The sequence below is a fragment of the Clarias gariepinus genome, chromosome 6, assembly GCF_024256425.1.
Source record: "Clarias gariepinus isolate MV-2021 ecotype Netherlands chromosome 6, CGAR_prim_01v2, whole genome shotgun sequence".
Classification (NCBI taxonomy): Eukaryota; Metazoa; Chordata; class Actinopteri; order Siluriformes; family Clariidae; genus Clarias; species Clarias gariepinus.
Genome location: NC_071105.1, coordinates 19,915,167 through 19,932,839, shown reverse-complemented (window position 1 = coordinate 19,932,839; position 17,673 = coordinate 19,915,167). Strand labels below are relative to the sequence as shown.

At 38.2% G+C, this 17,673-nt stretch overlaps 1 protein-coding gene across 1 annotated transcript; it reads left to right on the top strand.

Annotated features, from left to right (window-relative positions):
* Positions 1–3,607: 3,607 nt before the first annotated feature.
* On the top strand, positions 3,608–16,359 carry LOC128526663 (monocarboxylate transporter 1-like). The gene is made up of 5 exons (XM_053498755.1): positions 3,608–3,783; positions 4,265–4,513; positions 13,722–13,865; positions 13,972–14,757; positions 15,247–16,359. The coding sequence occupies exons 2-5, from the start codon at positions 4,297–4,299 to the stop codon at positions 15,501–15,503; spliced, it is 1,404 nt and encodes a 467-aa protein (XP_053354730.1). The 5' UTR covers positions 3,608–3,783; positions 4,265–4,296; the 3' UTR covers positions 15,504–16,359.
* The last annotated feature ends 1,314 nt before the right edge of the window (positions 16,360–17,673 follow it).

Here is a 17,673-nt window from a genome sequence, read left to right as displayed (position 1 = left end):
GCTACCTGTATTAATGGCATCTGTTATCAGTATAAAAGACACCTGTGCTCAACCTCAAACAGTCACACTCCAAACTCCACTATGAGCAAGACCAAAAAGTTGTCGAAGGACATCAGAAACAGAACTGTAGACCTGCATCAGGCTGGGAAGACTGAATCTGCAATAGGTAAGCAGCTTGGTGTAAAAAAATCAACTGTGGGAGCAATTATTAGAAAATGGAAGACTTACAAGACCACTGATAATCTCCCTCGATCTGGGGCTCCACGCAAGATCTCACCCCATGGGGTCAAAATGATCACAAGAACTGTGAGCAAAAATCCCAGAACCACACGGGGGGACCTAGTAAATGACCTGCAGAGAGCTGGAACCAAAGTAACAAAGGCTACCATCAGTAACACACTGCGCCAACAGGGACTCAAATCCTGCAGTGCCAGACGTGTCCCCCTGTTTAAGCCAGTACATGTCCAGGCCCGTCTAAAGTTTGCTAGAGAGCATTTGGATGATCCAGAAGAGGATTCGGAGAATGTCATGTGGTCAGATGAAACCAAAATATAACTTTGGGTTTGGAAGAGAAAGAATGCTGAGTTGCATCCAAAGAACACCATACCTACTGTGAAGCATGGGGGTAAAAAACATCATGCTTTAGGGCTGTTTTTTTGCAAAGGGACCAGGACGACTGATCTGTGTAAGGGAAAGAATGAATGGGGCCATGTATCATCAGATTTGGAGTAGAAACCTTCTTCCATCAGCAAGGGCATTAAAGATGGATCTGGGTCTAAATATGGGGTGGCTAGGTCTTTCAGCATGACAATGATTTTAAACATAAGAAGAATTTCAAAGTCCTGGAGTGGCCTAGCCAGTCTCCAGAGCTCAAAAGTCCGTGTTGCCTAGCGACAGCTCCAAAACATCACCGCTCTAGAGGAGATCTGCATGGATGAATGGGCCAAAATGCCAGCAGAAGACTTACAGAAAATTTGATCTCTGTCATTGCCAAAAAAGGGTATATAACAAAGTATTGAGATGAAATTTTGTTATTAACCAAATACTTATTTTCACCATAATTTGCAAGTAAATTTATTAAAAATCCTACAATGTGATTTCCTGATTATTTTTTTTTTTTCTTATTTTGTCTCTCATAGTTGAGGTATACCTATGATGAAAATTACAGGGTTCTCTCATTTTCTCAATGGTTCTGACTAAATACTTTTTCCCCACTGTAGCTTAGGCTAATTGGTGTTCCTAAATTGGTACCCACATTGTAATGTGTGAATGAGCGTGTGTGTATGTGTGTGTGCCCTGTGATGGATTGGCACCCTGTCCAGGGTGTACCTCGCCTCGTGCCTAAGCCTTATGGGATAGGGTCCCTGCAACCTTGAATAGAGGATAAAGCCGTATAGACGATGAGTCAGTGAGAGTGAGTGAGTAATATCAAAAGGCAATACACAAAACAGTTTTTTGTGTCTTTTTTATACTCAAGTTTGGCAAAATGTACATGCTGTGAAGGGGCAGTTTGCTATTTTCCTAATTTTAATCACTTTAATATGTGGGTTATATTGAATTACTAGCAACAAATGAACACAATTCTCACTATTGTTACATCATTTAAGTTTGATTTAAGTTTGTAGATCATGTGTTATTTGTGGTTAACTGCTTAATGACCTGAAAGGCTGACAGTAACAATAAGCAAAATAGAGACGTGATGAATGCCACAGACACAAGAACAAGAATACACCATAAACACTGAGCTACTGTACAGTAGGAGCTACCTTAGCTGCATGTTGAAGTTTAGAAGATCCAAGCAAAACAAAGCATGCAGTAGTTCCTGTAACTTTTAAGCTTTATGTTGTTAACAATGAAATGCTAAATGAGGAATCTCCTCTGTTTCTCTGTTACAGTAGTAAGTGTTTATTTTCATAGGTGTTCCACGCATGCATATGTTGGTTCTCTTGGCATGGGGCCGCCTCTACAGTGAGGAAGCCAAACAAACTAAGCGACTAATGAGAATGTGTCGCCTCCTCTCTCAGTCTGCACGGATGACCCAGCTTCCTTAGATGAAGGAAAAGAAGGGCTGGTTAATTAATCATAGAAGATCAAACATGTTTAGTTTATTTCTAGGTCTGGAACACAATGAAATCAAAGAATCCCTCCTGCTTAGAAAGGCAGGAGAGAACGTGAGGAAAATTGTTACATAAAAACACAATTGTGTTTGAAAATATAAGCCATTTCTCTTTTACAAACTGTTACTTAAAGAGCATTGGTGTATGTTGAATTGCCTGAAAGCATACAATGTAGTTTGTTAATAGTGAAATTCAATCTCAAGAAAATATGCTAATCTAGAATTGTTAGCTTTTCTCCTCTGTGTGTCTCAACCTGTCTTTGAGACACATCGGTGGCATATAGCAGGGTTATATGGTGTCTGCCTAACATTTCCAGATCATGTTTTTTTTTTCTTTTGGCTCAGAGTCTTTGTCAGTCACTCGGTGTTTCAGAAAAGCTAAATCTTAATATTGTACTTTTTTTATTGGCCAGGGACTGTCGGTAATGAATACTCACTACAGGTATGTAGGTTATTTGTCACTAGAGATGTTTTTTTGTTAGTGCTGCTGGAAACCAGTCTGCAATCTGGATATGTAAGAATTCCCTGTCAGATGTAAATATCTTATATCATATTTCTGCTGTGAATTTTCATTTAAAATTAATTTGTGCATTAGTTTGGATGTACTGAGTTTTACTTAGGAAGTGTAGTGGAGCAAAAGTGAAAGTTGCCAAAAAATATAAATAAATAAAAAGTAAAGTAAAGATACATAAAAATTGTGCAGAAGAACATTAATGAAGTATTTGTTTTTTGTTAACAACACTTGATTTATTCCTGAATACACCTGTATCTACAGAGACCTTTTTTAAAAAAAACTTTACGTCCAATGTCTTTTAAAAACACTGTTTTCTATGCCGGATTTCACTTTTTTTACAACATTGAATCCCACTAAAAAATAGTGAATGAGAAGAAAAATTTTGCTCCTTTTTTTTTTTTTTTGTAAATTACCATTTTCCTTTTGTTTATGATTGTTTACATTTTTTGCCATCAAATACCACTGTAACTTTTCTAGTAGTGCACCACTGTGACATCAGCATGAAAAATATGTTTCACGGCAGACTTCATGGAAACCTCTATCTTGCCCAAGGAGACTTTTTTGTCCTTGCTTTATTTGAGATAACTTAAATATCTTAAATAATGTTATGGCTATTTCCCACCTATTTCCTACTTATTTCATACCTGCATGGTAATGAGTACTGCTCACAACATTACAATAATACTTGGAAAATTTACAATTAAATGTTATATTTGGAAATATTTAAATAAACATTAAATAAATAAAACAAAAGCACTAAGTAAATGTTATAATAGGAGTCCCTTTTAAAAGAGACCGGAGGTATAAGAATTTGAAGCAAAGGACAGGAGGCGGAGAGATGAGGTACAAGTAGGCAGTCCTAGTACGGTCTCTGCAGCCAATAAGACTTTGTGTTAACCACTGTTTGACCTCAAGAGCCAATGATAAATGCACTAATCTCAGTCTACCACTTTAACTTGAATATGGGCCTGGCTTGTTACGTCATTGAGAAATGCAGTGCTTGTGATATGCTTTAGTTCAGATTTGGGTCAGTGCCTTCGGTGTACCAATTATCACTATAAACTAAAGCATCTGTGACTGGTATTGGGGAAACCTAGTGTGTTTGGAGTTTGTATTTTCGTCTTCTTCTGAGAACGTGTTGAGTGATCAAAAGGTAGGAATTTTGCTTGGAAAATATGTGACCTGTGAGAGTAAATGTTCTTACTAATCCATCTTGCCTGTGTGGTCTAAAAAGATATAATCTGTAAATTCATTCCATCCTGTGATAGAAAAATGTATAGGTCTTGCTTTTAGTTTTGCAAATTTGCTAATAAACATTGTATTAGTACACATTATTTATATGAATAAGAAACATTTAAAAAGCCTCATGATTAGTATTATACAAAACCTTAAGCAAGTGATAAGCATGGATTAATTGATGTGGTGTTATGAGGCTAAAATGGGTTGATTGTAAAGTGTTTGTGGAATACAAAAAGCATCACAAGCCACGATACTGCTCTCTATTTTCCTGATTTTTCTGCTGAGGACCAAACGGGGAGAAGTTGATTAAAACTGGTTTTAATTTTGACTCATTTTGATTAATGTAAAAATGTATGACACTGGCCCATACTTATAACCTATAACTCTCTTTACAGACACCCAACTGTGCTTTAGTGCAGATATCACCATGCCAGTTGCACTTGGAGGTCCTATGGGTTACACTCCTCCAGAGGGTGGCTGGGGTTGGGTAGTTGTGGTTGGTGCCTTTATTTCTATTGGTTTTTCATATGCCTTCCCAAAGTCCATCACCGTGTTCTTCAAAGAGATTGAAACGATCTTTCAAGCCAGCAGTAGTCAAGTCTCCTGGATCTCATCCATCATGCTAGCTGTCATGTATGGAGCAGGTGAGATAACATAGTGCATGAAAAAAAAAACTTTTTTACTCATACAGTATAAAGCATTTTTTCTGACTTCACTTAATTAATGAAATCACAGTCTGTTTATTGAAGACATTCAACTCCACACTGTGTTGCACTTGTGTTACACTTGTTAAACTATTCTAGAGTCAGATGTGAAAAAGCAGACCAAACTGAAAAATGTTCAGTATATGGAGTCGATGAGAACCACTGGACCTAAACTATTGTGTTATTGACTAAGGTATAGAAACAACTTTCTCCAGATTCAAGGATTAAAAACATGAAACATTTTTTTTCCTTTATTTATTTTAATTGCAACTATCCAGAACTACAAATATTCACTATATGGCCAAAGGTTTGTGGACATCTGGTCATCACATCCATTTTGGCATTTGGCAGACGCTCTTATACAGAGCAACTTAATTTTTTTTTTTTTTTTTTTACTTATTACACATCCAAGCAGTTGAGGGTTAAGGGCCTTGCTCAAGGGCCCAACAGTGGCAACTTGGTGGTTGTGGGATTTGAACCTGGGATCTTCCGAACTGTAGTCCAATGCCTTAACCACTGAGCTACCACTGGCCCACATACTGAGCTACCACTGGCCCACATACTGTAAACATACTGTACTGTATGTTTTAGTTGACTACCACATTCCAGATTTAGTCACTTCCTTGCTGTTATTATAAGCTCTTTTGGAAAGCTTGATTGTACAGGGTAACTGTACAAATATGCCCATCTACATGTAGTTCTATGCCCATCTTCATTTAGTTCTAGCTACATAAGTAATAGTGAGGCTAGACACAGATGTTGGGCATGGAGGCCTAGTGTCCAATTGGCGTTCCATTTCCTCCCGAAGGTGTTCACTATGGTTGAGGCTTTGTGCAGGTCACTCAAGTTCTTAGCAAACCATATCTTCATAGACCAAGCTTTGTGCACAGGGGCAATTTCCTGCTGGAACATATTTATGCTGCTTACAGTAGTTCTAGTAAGGGGAAATAATAATTCTACAGCATACAAAGGCATTCTATACAATGGTATGCTTCCATCATTTTGGTAACAGTTTGGAGAGTGGCCCCTATATGGGTTTGATAGTCAGGTCTCCACAAGCTTTTGACCTTATCATAATATTGAGCTTATTTGGTCGATAAAAAAGTTTATAATAGTCCTTTGGCGACTCCACACCTTGTTTCATTAAGAGAGTCTACCTCTGTATAACTTAGGGCACAATGATTCTTAAACAGGTTAAGGTCTTCCAGCACAAACGTTCACTCAGTTTCATCTTAAAGCAGAAGTCTGCTTAATATTGTAATCCCCTTCCTCTGTCTTTTACTTTGATTTACAAAATCCCGTGGCCCAGATGGGACAAAGTGTTTTTTCTACCTGTCTTTTACTAAGCCGTCTTTTACTAAGTATCAACACCTTCCTCAGTCCACTGATGTGATCAGTGAGGGGAAGACATAGATAATGAAGCCTTCAGTACACTCCATTATCTGAAATCGTCTAGCTAGAAAGGTTTTCAAGGATAGAATGAGCTAGTTGAGTACAAGATGAGCTTTAAACATTGCTATTCTGTGAGACAGAGCTCTGAATGGGCAACTCTATCTGCCTCAAGAGCCTGTGTTCTCAATCAGCCTTTTATTTTAGAAGCAAGGAGTGTCAGATGCTTTCCTTGGAGAGATCAGTAGATGATATGCTTCCATCTGTTGAACAGTGCTAAGATGACTACTGTCAAATCTAGGGGAAAAGTGGAGTACTGCTGCTTGATGTCAGAGGAACTTTAGGCTTCCAAAATGCTTTTGTACATACAGAACAGAAAAAATATACTGCACTTTGTTAACTTTGGGTAACCAAGGTAAATGTTAAACTGATAGTATAATAAAAGTAGTTTTTTTTCTTGGATTTTTTACTTTCTTGTCATTCAACCTTTGTCTCAGTGTTGTTGCTAATATTCTAAAGTTCCAGTTTCTCTGACATATAGACAGTTTGATATTAACTATAGAGTTATACAGTAGAGATATAGAGTATAGAGTAGAGTTATAGAGATAGAGTATAAAGTAGAGTTATAGAGTAGAGTTATAGAGAGGTAGGTATTTTTACATTTTTGAATTGCTTTGATTAAATTACATCAGATCAGTGTTGAATATTTGCTATTTAACAGCACTATGTTGCAAATAATACTTCAAATCAACATTTATTTATATTTCCCAGACTACACTACTCACAATAAGTTACGGATATTGTTATTTACATGAGTGCTTTTCCTATATGCTCTGAATTTGAATGAAATAAGTAAAAGTTCCTCTTATATTACTAATAATGTATGAGAAGAAACACTATTTTCATTAGTTTAATATTTATTACCCCCAAAATTTAGACAATTATAAGTATAGCCCCAAAGAACAAAAATTGTAAGTAGCGGGTGTTTTCACCATTTGCTGCAATGACAGCTTGACAGCGACGTCTCAGGCTTCTCACTAGCCTAACAATGTTGTTCTGAGGCAATGCGTTTCACTTTTCCACAAGTGCTACACGCAGTTTTGCCAGGTCACGTGGGGGTGGGGTACGATCATCCAGTCTCTGCTTCAACTGGTCCCAGACGTACTCCATGGGGTTTAGGTCAGGGGACATTGATTGCCATACCATATGAGGCACTCCAACTTTCCCTGAAGTTGACCTGTGACAATTCTGCCCCGATGTGGTGGAGCATTATCATCTATGAACAAAAAGATGGGGGTGCGCTGGCAGAATTGGGGGATGATAATGGGTTTTATGATGTTTTTGAGGTAAGAACCTGCAGTGACTGAGCCATGTACAATAACCAAATCTGTTTTGCGCTGACTGGTGATGCCTGCCCAGACTGTTGCACTTTCTCCACCAAAGCAAACCCTGGGGACTATGTTTACCTTAGCATATCGATCACCTCGCCTTCTCCAGCAACGCTGACGACAATCATTTCTGTGCAAGGTAACCCAACACTCACCACTGCACCTGGACATGCTGCACTGTCCAGGTCACATGGTCTTGGGCCCACTGCAAATGTTCACGGAGGTATCTTGATGTCACTGCAACGATTGTCGTTCAAGCCAAAGCAGTGGAGTCAGTTGCGAATGGTTTGTCTGGAAACCCTAGTACCCCTTTCATCTCGTAAACAGGCCTGCAGCTGTGTGGCAATTGCTTACCGATGTCGATGTAAGAGTGCATAGTTCCTTAGGTGCTGGTCATTGTTGCAGTCTGTCATTCGTGGGGCTCCACTCCTGGGTCTGTCATGAATTCTGCCAGTAGTTCTGTGTCTTGATACAAGTCTACTAATAACACTTTGAGATTCACCAAGTTCACGAGCAACATCTGACTGCCTGCCACCGACCCGAAGGCGTGCCATGCCAGGTAGCGCTGCTCGTCCGTTAAGTGACGTCGTGTGTTCATGGCTGTTTGAATGATGAACTTGGAATGACTTACTGACAATACCAGCTATTTATACCCACAGAATGTTGAAATTGATGCCACATTGAAAATGTTGTCTTTTGGGATTGGCCCCAATATAAGGCACACCTGTACACAATGAGGTGTGTCTATCATCCCAATAAAATTGCCTCCCTATCCCAAAAATGTCTGAAGTGAAACAAACACTGTATTTATAACATCCACTAAGTCTCTCACAATATCCCTAACTTATTCTCTGTAGTGTAGCCAGTGGTAGCTTAGTGGATAAGGCATTGAACTACGGTTCGAAAGATCCCAGGTTCAAACCCCACAACCACCAAGTTGCCACTGTTGGGCCCTTGAGCAAGGCCCTTAACCCTCAACTGCTCAGATGTATAATGAGATAAAAAAAAATGTAAGTTGCTCTGGATAAGAGTGTCTGGCAAATGCCTAAATGTAGTGTAAATACATATGAAAAATGGTTATCCTGTTAATAGTAGTGATTTTCATTTCTTTCACAAATGTACCAGATTACCTGAACCCCAGTCTTGTCAGCAAGTCACTAGTCAAATTCAAATTCGAATTTTATTTGTCACAGTCATACACAGTACGATATGCATTGAAATGCTTGTACGACCGCCAGTGACCTTAAAATAAAAAAATAAAACTATATATAGGGAATAAATATTAATTTAAAAAAAATACGAAAAAAAATTTAACTAGTAAAATAAACTGTACAAGTAAGGGCATAATAAAAATATTACAAAATACATTAATAAAGTAGCAATGGCTGTGCAAATATGCATGAAAAGTGGCTTGAGAAAGTGTCATGTGCAATGGTCAGATATATAAATATGTAGTGCATGAATGTGTCCATGATTGTCCAGTCAATAGCAATGTTTAAAAAAAGATATTACTCCTGTGCGGTGGTGTGATTGAAAGACCTTATCGCCTGTGGGAAGAAGCTCCTCCTCAGTCTCTCTGTGTTGGACTTCAGGGAGCGGAATCGCTTCCCAGACCGCAACAAAGATAACAGTCCATTGTTGGGATGGCTGAGGTCCTTCACGATCTTCCTGGCCTTGGTCCAGCACCGCTTGCTGTAGATCGTGTGCAGGTCAGGGAGCTCGGAGCGGATGATGCGCTCAGCTGATTGCACCACCCTCTGTAGAGCTCGTCTGTCCTGCATGGTGCTGTTTCCAAACCAGGCCGTGATGTTTCCCATCAGGATGCTCTCTATGGTACAGAAGTAGAAATTCCTGAGCACCTTGGAGGGCAGTCGGAAGTCTCTCAAGCGTCTGAGGTGGTAGAGACGCTGCCGGGCTTTTTTCACCACGGTGTTGATGTGACAGGACCATGACAGGTCCTGCATAATGTGAACACTAAGGTATCGGAAGCTGTCCACTCTCTCCACTGGGCTCCTGTTGATGATGGGGGTCTGGTAGTTCCTCTCCTGCTTTGTACTAAAGTCCACTATCAGCTCCTTTGTCTTGCTGACAATCAGGAGGAGATTGTTCCTCTGGCACCAGTTCTCCAGATTTCCAATCTCCTCCAGGTAGGCCGTCTCGTCGTTGTTTGTGATCAGGCCGACCACGACCACGACAGTGACAAAGAGTACAGCAGGGGGCTCAAAACACAACCCTGGGGGCTCCAGTGCTAAGAGTGAGTGAGGCTGAGACATGTCCGCCCATTCTTACTGCCTGTGGTCTGCCAGGTAGAAAATTGGAGATCCACTGACACATTGATGAGCTGAGTCCCTGGTGCTGCAGCTTGGTGGTGAGTGTGGAGGAAATTTATGGTATTAAATGCAGAGCTGTAGTCGATGAAGAGCATTTTAACATAATTCCCTTTCCTAGTGTCCAGGTGATTGAGTGATGTGTGGAGGAGATGTGAGATTGCATCGTCTGTTGAACGGTTCTGGCGGTATGCAAACTGTAGTGGATCGATTGTGTCCGGTAGTGAAGAGATGATGGAGTCTCTGACCAAGCGTTCAAAGCACTTCATCATTACTGAGGTGAGGGCTACAGGGCAATTGTCATTAAGAGAAGCAGGTTGAGGTTTCTTTAGGACAGGAACAATGATGGACTAATTGTCCTTAATCCCTGCCACAGGGTCCTAGAGTCACTCTGTTGGAGTTGTGACTCTAGTTTCCTCCCGTAGCGCTGCTTCGCCTCTTTCCCCGCCTTCCGGACGTTATACGACGCAGCCTTGTATGGTTCCATGTCCCCCGATGCAAGTCCTGTGTTGTAGGCAGTAGTGCGAGATCTCAGAGCATCGCAGATAGTTTTATCCACCCACGGCTTCTGGTTGGGAAACGTTTTAAAGTCTTTTTCTCCACGGTATCATCCGCTAGTTTCCCGATGAATCCTATAACCGCTTCCGTAAACACGCTGACGTCACCATTGAAGCTGTTTCTGAACATGTCCCAGTCTGCGTCATCGAGTGCGTCCTGTAACGCGGCCACCGATTGGTCCGTCCAACACGCGACCTCCCTTTGAACCGGAACTTCCTGTTTTAGCCATTGTTTGTATTTTGGCATGAGGAAGATGGCGGCGTGGTCGGATTTACCAAACGGAGGGAGAGATTGTGCCTTGTAGCCGTCCTTGACCATTGTATAACAATGATCTAGTGTCCTTTCACCCCTGGTGAGGCAGGTGTTGATGATAGTTTGGCACTGCGCGTTTGAGGTTGGCACTGTTAAAGTCCCCTGCCACAATAAGCGCAGCGTCCCGGTGTTGTGTTTGATGCTGTGTGAGTGCCTCATGCAGCTCGCATGAGGCAGTGTCCGTGTCCGCTTGTGGTGGAATATAAACGGCGCTGATTATGACCGATGTAAACTCCCGAGGGAGCCGCTTCACGTCGCGTCCTTTGTTGTCCCTCAGGATCTCACTCGGCCAGCTCGGATCTGGAGTTAAAAACGTCGAATTGTGAGTACATTATACACCAATAGAAACAAGGGTGTCTCTATCATAACTAATGTACTTAATGGTGGTAATTTTGACGATTTTAAAACACTGAAACCTAACTTAAAAAACAAAAACAAAGAAAAGGTGGTCGGAGCAGTCGTGACGGCAGCCGACCTCCCCGGCGCCATTTTCAGTTTTCCACCAGAAAGCTTGATGCTAAATGCACATAAATACAGTAGCTGTGACAAGAAACATACAGCACAAAACTGTAAAGTATCTATAAGTAAAATAATAATAATAATAATAATAATAAAGTAAAATTAAAATAATCATGTAAAAAAATTGCAACTGCAAATGACCAAACCATTAAATGAGAAAGCTGCCGAAAATGCTTTGTGTACAGGATACATGAGATACACATACTGTTTTAGCAAGAAGTCTCTTATAAACCCTCTAATGGACTGTTCAAATAGACATTAAGCATCATGCGTTGAGAATAAATGGTGTACTTTTGTCATTTTTACATCTTCATATGATAAATGATAAAATGTTGACTTTTTACCAAATATATTTTTTGTTGTATGTTTCATATATTGATAGCATGCCACATATACTGAAGCATATTTGCTTAAAGGCATGAAAGCCTTTGTTTTACCTCCAAACCTTTTTAATTCCCTAATAATATTATAGATAAGAGCTGATTACTGCATTGTTGTTGTTCTACAACTATTACACTACAAGCAAACTTGAAAAATTTTTCTTATTGAATTTAAAGGCCTTTCATTGGTCATTGTCTTTTAGCAACCCATTCATCTAGGAATATAATTGGTGATTATCTGGTAAAGGACTGAAACATGAAAAAAGAATGTTCCAATGATAAAATACCAGACAACTAAAAATATACCATGATTTTTTTATACCAAGGGGACCATGCATTTCTTTGTTTTGACCGATTCTTGTCTGAGGCCTTAACACAAGCCTCTCTCTTTCACTTTGCAAACATCTGTGCCCCTTGACTCCTTTGCTGTTTACCTAGGCAGCCACTCGACAATAACTGTCAGATTGTGTTTGTGCCTGTTCAACACTCTGGTGTTATACCATAACAGGCTAAGGCATATTTCAATTTCTTTTTTTTTTCACTATTTGATAGGCCAAACAAGCCAAAGTCAGTTTGCTAAAACAAACAGCAAAAGACAACCTGATATATAGGTACATTTTCCCCCCATGTCTCTCTTTTTTTTCTGAAGCTAACAAGCAAAGAAATCAATAATTTGTCAAGTTGGAATATCACATATATAAACTTATTGTCAATTTGTCATTTATTTTATGAAAAATTTAAATACTTAAGGCAACATGACTGATTATTTTTGTTCCAATGACAAATAGAAGGAAATCCCCAAGCCATATTCAATTATACACTCAGTGATCAGGGCACTAATGATCTAGCATATTTCATATTTTATTCAATAACGCCTGTGTTAATTGTCTATATCTAACTTCACTATGCAGGCAGTTTAAGCCAAATAAAACTGCTTTTTAGTAATTATTTAATCAGCAGGTAACTGGAAAGTTTAAAATGTTGGAAATACTGCTTGCAATATCATACCATCATCTTACAAGGTTGCATTTCTGCATTAGATTAGTGTAAGCATATAATCTTGTGGAGGATTGTAGGAAGTGGATGGCTAGTTGTGTAAGGTGGATTATAGAATGGAAAAATAAAACAGTCCATTGTACACTTGTAATTCATCCCCTTACAATCTACTTAATAAACTTGTGTCATGTGTTCTAAAACCAGGCATAATAATTGTTTATGTGATTATTTACACCCTTTTCACACCTTATTATTAAACTAGTTGTATTTGTTACTGTGCCTTTATGATATAATGTTTGTTATGAAGGAATGACTTCACATTATATGTGAAATACAATATACAACAAGTAGTCTTTTAACAGTAGTTAAAAGACTCCACACCAATTCATGCTGTTTATGATAATAATAATGATTATTGCTGGTTTTATATGGAAGCATTTATATGGAAGCAATTCAGATTTCTTATGTCAAATGATATAAAAAATATTTACAAATATTATGTGTGATTAATGTTTCCACCTTTGCTCCACCTTTTTATGCCTGATGCGTTCTGTAATTGAGAGAAACAGAGCAGGTTGCAGGTTAGTGGTAGCTACATTGTATAAATAGCAGGCAATGTCAAATACCTCTGCTGTCATATGTGAGAATAGTAAAACAACAGTGCCCTCTAATGTCGAAAAAATGTCTAAACGTCTAAATAGTGTATCAGATATTATTCACATTTTTAAATATATTGTACATTAGCATTTACAGTTTAAGAGGGGAAATGCTTTATTAAAAATAATATTAGCCATTTGTATATCAATAAAAAAAAACTCGTGGCTCTGTTATGTTATTTCTGGCATGGTTTGTGCCCATGTCTCTAGTAGGAGGGAAAAAATCAATGCAAATCAATAGAGTTATTCTTGCTAATCATCTTTATCCTGTGATGAACAATTTCCATCCTGATGGGAATGTTTTTATTTATGATGGAGTTAGTTCTCAATGAAAGGTTCAAATAGCTTTTGGAATTAAAGTTGAAAATCGATGGGAGATTTTGAACTGACATGAAAGAGAGTTCTGTCCACTGGAAAGTAAGTAAGTAAATAAATAAATAAATAAATAAATAGAAATTAAAATAATGTGAATCTATTTTAAAGGGAATTGTGCTCACCCATCCAGTAAAAATAAGCCTTAAAACTATACCAAATCGTACTGAAGATGTTCTGATGGCTTGTGAGCAATGTCTTTTTAAATAATGCATTTAAATAATTATGATTTATTTTCCATTATTTCTCAGGTCCAATCAGCAGTATTCTAGTGAATAAGTATGGGAGTCGTCCGATCATGATAGTAGGTGGTTGCCTCTCCGGAACTGGACTCATTGCTGCATCTTTCTGCAACACAGTTGGGGGCTTGTATTTTTTTGTAGGTGTTGTAGGAGGTGGGTTAGCATAAATATGCATGTTACTGTTCAACTAAGTGTTGTATAGGAAATAATGAAACTTTATTTGTAAATGTGTTTACATTCTTTTCCTTTTTAATTGCAGGTTTGGGACTCGCATTCAATCTCAACCCAGCCCTTACAATGATTGGCAAATACTTCTACAAAAGAAGGCCCATTGCAAATGGTATTGCCATGGCTGGTAGTCCTGTGTTTCTATCCACTTTAGCTCCTTTGAACACTTGGTTTTTTGATCAGTTTGGTTGGAGGGGTAGCTTTCTCATCCTGGGTGGGCTCCTGTTTAACTGTTGTGTAGCTGGATCTCTCATGAGGCCTATTGGGCCTAAACCCCAACCTGCTGTGAAAGAGGTTGGTGCTAATGAAGAAAAGAAGAAAGGGATGCAGATTATTAACAGTTTAATTGATTTATCTCTCTTCAAACACCGTGGATTCCTTTTGTACCTCATAGGCAATATTGTCATGTTCTTTGGCCTTTTCACTCCATTAGTATTTCTTAGTAACTTTGCGAAAAGTAGGTCTATTCCAAAGGAGAAAGCAGCTTTTTTACTTTCAGTGCTGGCCTTTGTCGATATGGTAGTGCGACCATCTATGGGGACAGTGGCCAACACCAAGTGGATACGACCGAGGGTCCAGTATTTTTTTGCAGCTTCAGTACTATTTAATGGTCTGTGCCATGTCCTTGCACCACTTTCAGTCGATTATCTAGGGTTTGTTATCTATTCAGTCTTCTTTGGATTTGGGTTTGGATGGCTCAGCTCTGTGCTGTTTGAAACCCTAATGGATTTAGTGGGAGTACAGCGCTTTTCCAGTGCAGTGGGCCTGGTCACCATTGTGGAGTGTGGACCAGTGTTAATTAGCCCTCCATTGCTGGGTGAGTGTTAAAGAATTTTAGGGATTTTTAAAAAATATATGTATGTTTTACAATGTCTTGCCAAAAAGAAAGTTGCACACTCTAAGATGCCATTGCATTAGAATAGGGTAAATCTGAACTCATTAAACCACATGACCTTTCCATTGATCCAAAGTCCAATCTTTATGCTTCCTAGCAAATTGAAGTCTTTTTTCTGATTAGTCTAAATAACGAGTAGTTTTCTTATATCTATACAGCCATTTAGTCACAATCCTCCATGGTCTTATCACATTGAATGCATATGGAAAAGCTTTTCATTAAAATATTTCAATGCTCTGCAGTTGTTTTCTTTGCTTGATGTAGCCCAATAATTTGGCTTTGGCCTTTTTTTTTGGCCAGACAGAGTATATTTAGCATATATTTCAGATTATTATTATTATTATTATTGTTGTTGTTGTTGTTGTTTTGTGCTACATTGAAGTTATGTAATAATGACATTTTCATTGACAGGAAAATTTAATGACATCTACCATGACTACAAGTACACATACATTACCTGTGGAATAGTCCTGCTGGTTGCAGGCATATTCCTTTTTATCTTCATGGGCATTAACTACAGGCTGCTGGATAAGGAAGCAAAGGAAGAAGCTAGAAAATCACAACTAAAAGGAAAAGAGGAGGAATCCACAATAGACATTGCAGACAGAGACACTGTTCCTGCACAACAAGTTAACAGAGAAGCTAAAACAGCAGAAGACACTGTGTGACATACCCTATCTAGACATAATTGCACAGTTTTGTGGAAATATATGACATGCCTTTCTGCATTATTTTATTATTATTATTATTATTATTATTATTGTGCAATATTTCCATGACTAAAATATCACTGAAAGGACACAAGACAAGATTTTCAAAAATTAAAAAAATTTGTATCAGTCAAAACTAATCTAACATAATTTTTTAAAAGAGCATTTTAATAGCCGGCATTAAAACAATATTTTACTTTTCTTTACTTTTTTTGTATGTAACCTTAAAACTTATGTTTATAGCCTCTTGGTAAGGAGGCTGATTAATATGTAATATAGATAAGTATGTGGACTCCTGACCATCACACATATGTGTGGGCATTTCCCATGCTATTAGCACAAAGGTGATAACCCAACACTGTAAATGGAATTTTTGGAAAAACTGAGCATATATGGAAAAACTGAGCATATATGTTAGTATGATGATGTACCTATGCACAAATTGATGTCCATGAAGACATTGTTTGCCCAAGATTGAATGGAAGAGCACTAGGAGCCTGCGCAGAGACTAGGCCTCAACCCAAATGAAGACCTTTGATTATTATCAATACAGCAAAGGGGGACTGAATGTAAAATATATGAATTTATAAAATACATACAGGTGCAATGGTCACTTGTCCACAAATGTTTGGCTATGCAATATATTGTAATGCTTTGTAGTTACAAACTAACAAAGTTTGATAGCCAAAGTGTCTCAGATTTTGAAAGATATATTTAAGGAACAACCAATCATGGGCATTTTGAAAAATGAAAGCATTGATTTTCTGTTTCTCTGCAGTTATCTCATGCTTTCAGTTAGTATCATAAAGTAAATGTAAATAAAACATAAAAATAAAAGTTATTATGTAATTATCATAACACCAAAATCTGTCATTCATTTATTTAATAATTTGGTCAACAGGGAGTTTGCTGGACGTTTGCAACACATAAAACTGATGTTTTTCATCTATTTCAGTCAAAGCTGTTCTGGAGCTTATGTTTCTGGAGCCACTATAGCTATGCAACTACATGATATGTCATCTTATTGCCATATTATCAGGGGATTATGAGCAATGTGATTTTCATAAACCAAGACCTGTATGTTTCAAAATGTTTTTTATTTATGATAATCTTTTATCTACTTTACACTTATTGCAAATTATTATCATAAAAACCAAATTTTACTAAATTAGAATAGAGATTCCAAAAGGTTTTGAATTTACACACCATACATCAGCAATAAAAAATATGAGGCCTACATAAAATCATTAACAAAAAAATTCAAATAAAAATATTATTGCAGAAACATTAAAAAAAATATTAAATTAAGCATCGGGACAGATACCTCACGAACAAAGGTTGTACGTTGCAACTGACTTCAACAATTCACAACAAACTAAAGTTGGTTTTGGATTTTCACACTCACCAGGCAATTTGGGAACGACAATTGGCCTAATCTACATGTCTTCGGACTGTGGGAGGAATCCCACCAAACACGGGGAAAAGTTGGGAATCGAGCCTGGACCCTGGAGGTGCAAGGCGAGTAGCCAGTCAGGGAAGATTTTTTTTTTTTCATTGCTCACATTTTAGAAGGTCGTAAATGACCATAAGCGTGATTTGGCCACAGCTGGCAACCCCTCTCAATGTAAAGTTGCTATAACGTTAAATGTCCTTGATTAGAAAACTGGATTTCCTTCCAATCACTTCGTGATATAGTTAAGACCGCACGCGCATCAAAAGTATAAAAAGCCGTCAGTTAAAAAGCCGTTACTGAGCTGCTCACAGAGATAGCACTGAAAAGTGGACAATTAAGCGGGCACGTCTGACAAACCCTGATTGACAAGGTAATTTAACCTTATTTCTTTTTTAAAACACTGTTAAAACTGTTTACTCGCTTGTTTGGAAGCAGCGTTAACTGTTTATTATCTATAAATAGGCTGTCGACGTTAGCAAATATAAGTAAAATATTTTTCTGCTTTGTCACTCCCCCAAATCTCACGGTGCTTTCCTACAGTATGTTTAAAAGTGTGTGTGGGGCGGGCAGTTTATGGGTACTTATGTTATAAAATATTAAGGGGTTTTAACTGTTAAAGAAGCAGGCTTGAGTCGAACTAGTAACTGACTTGCTCAACTAGCTCGGTAGTATTGA

What these genes read in the sequence shown, in the direction of transcription:
- LOC128526663 (XM_053498755.1), top strand. Translation starts at nt 4,297, where the DNA reads ATGCCAGTTGCACTTGGAGGTCCTATGGGTTACACTCCTCCAGAGGGT. An exon ending in AGCTGTCATGTATGGAGCAG is followed by an intron (nt 4,514 to 13,721) that starts GTGAGATAACAT and finishes ATTATTTCTCAG; the next exon opens with GTCCAATCAGCAGTATTCTA. An exon ending in TTTTGTAGGTGTTGTAGGAG is followed by an intron (nt 13,866 to 13,971) that starts GTGGGTTAGCAT and finishes TTTTAATTGCAG; the next exon opens with GTTTGGGACTCGCATTCAAT.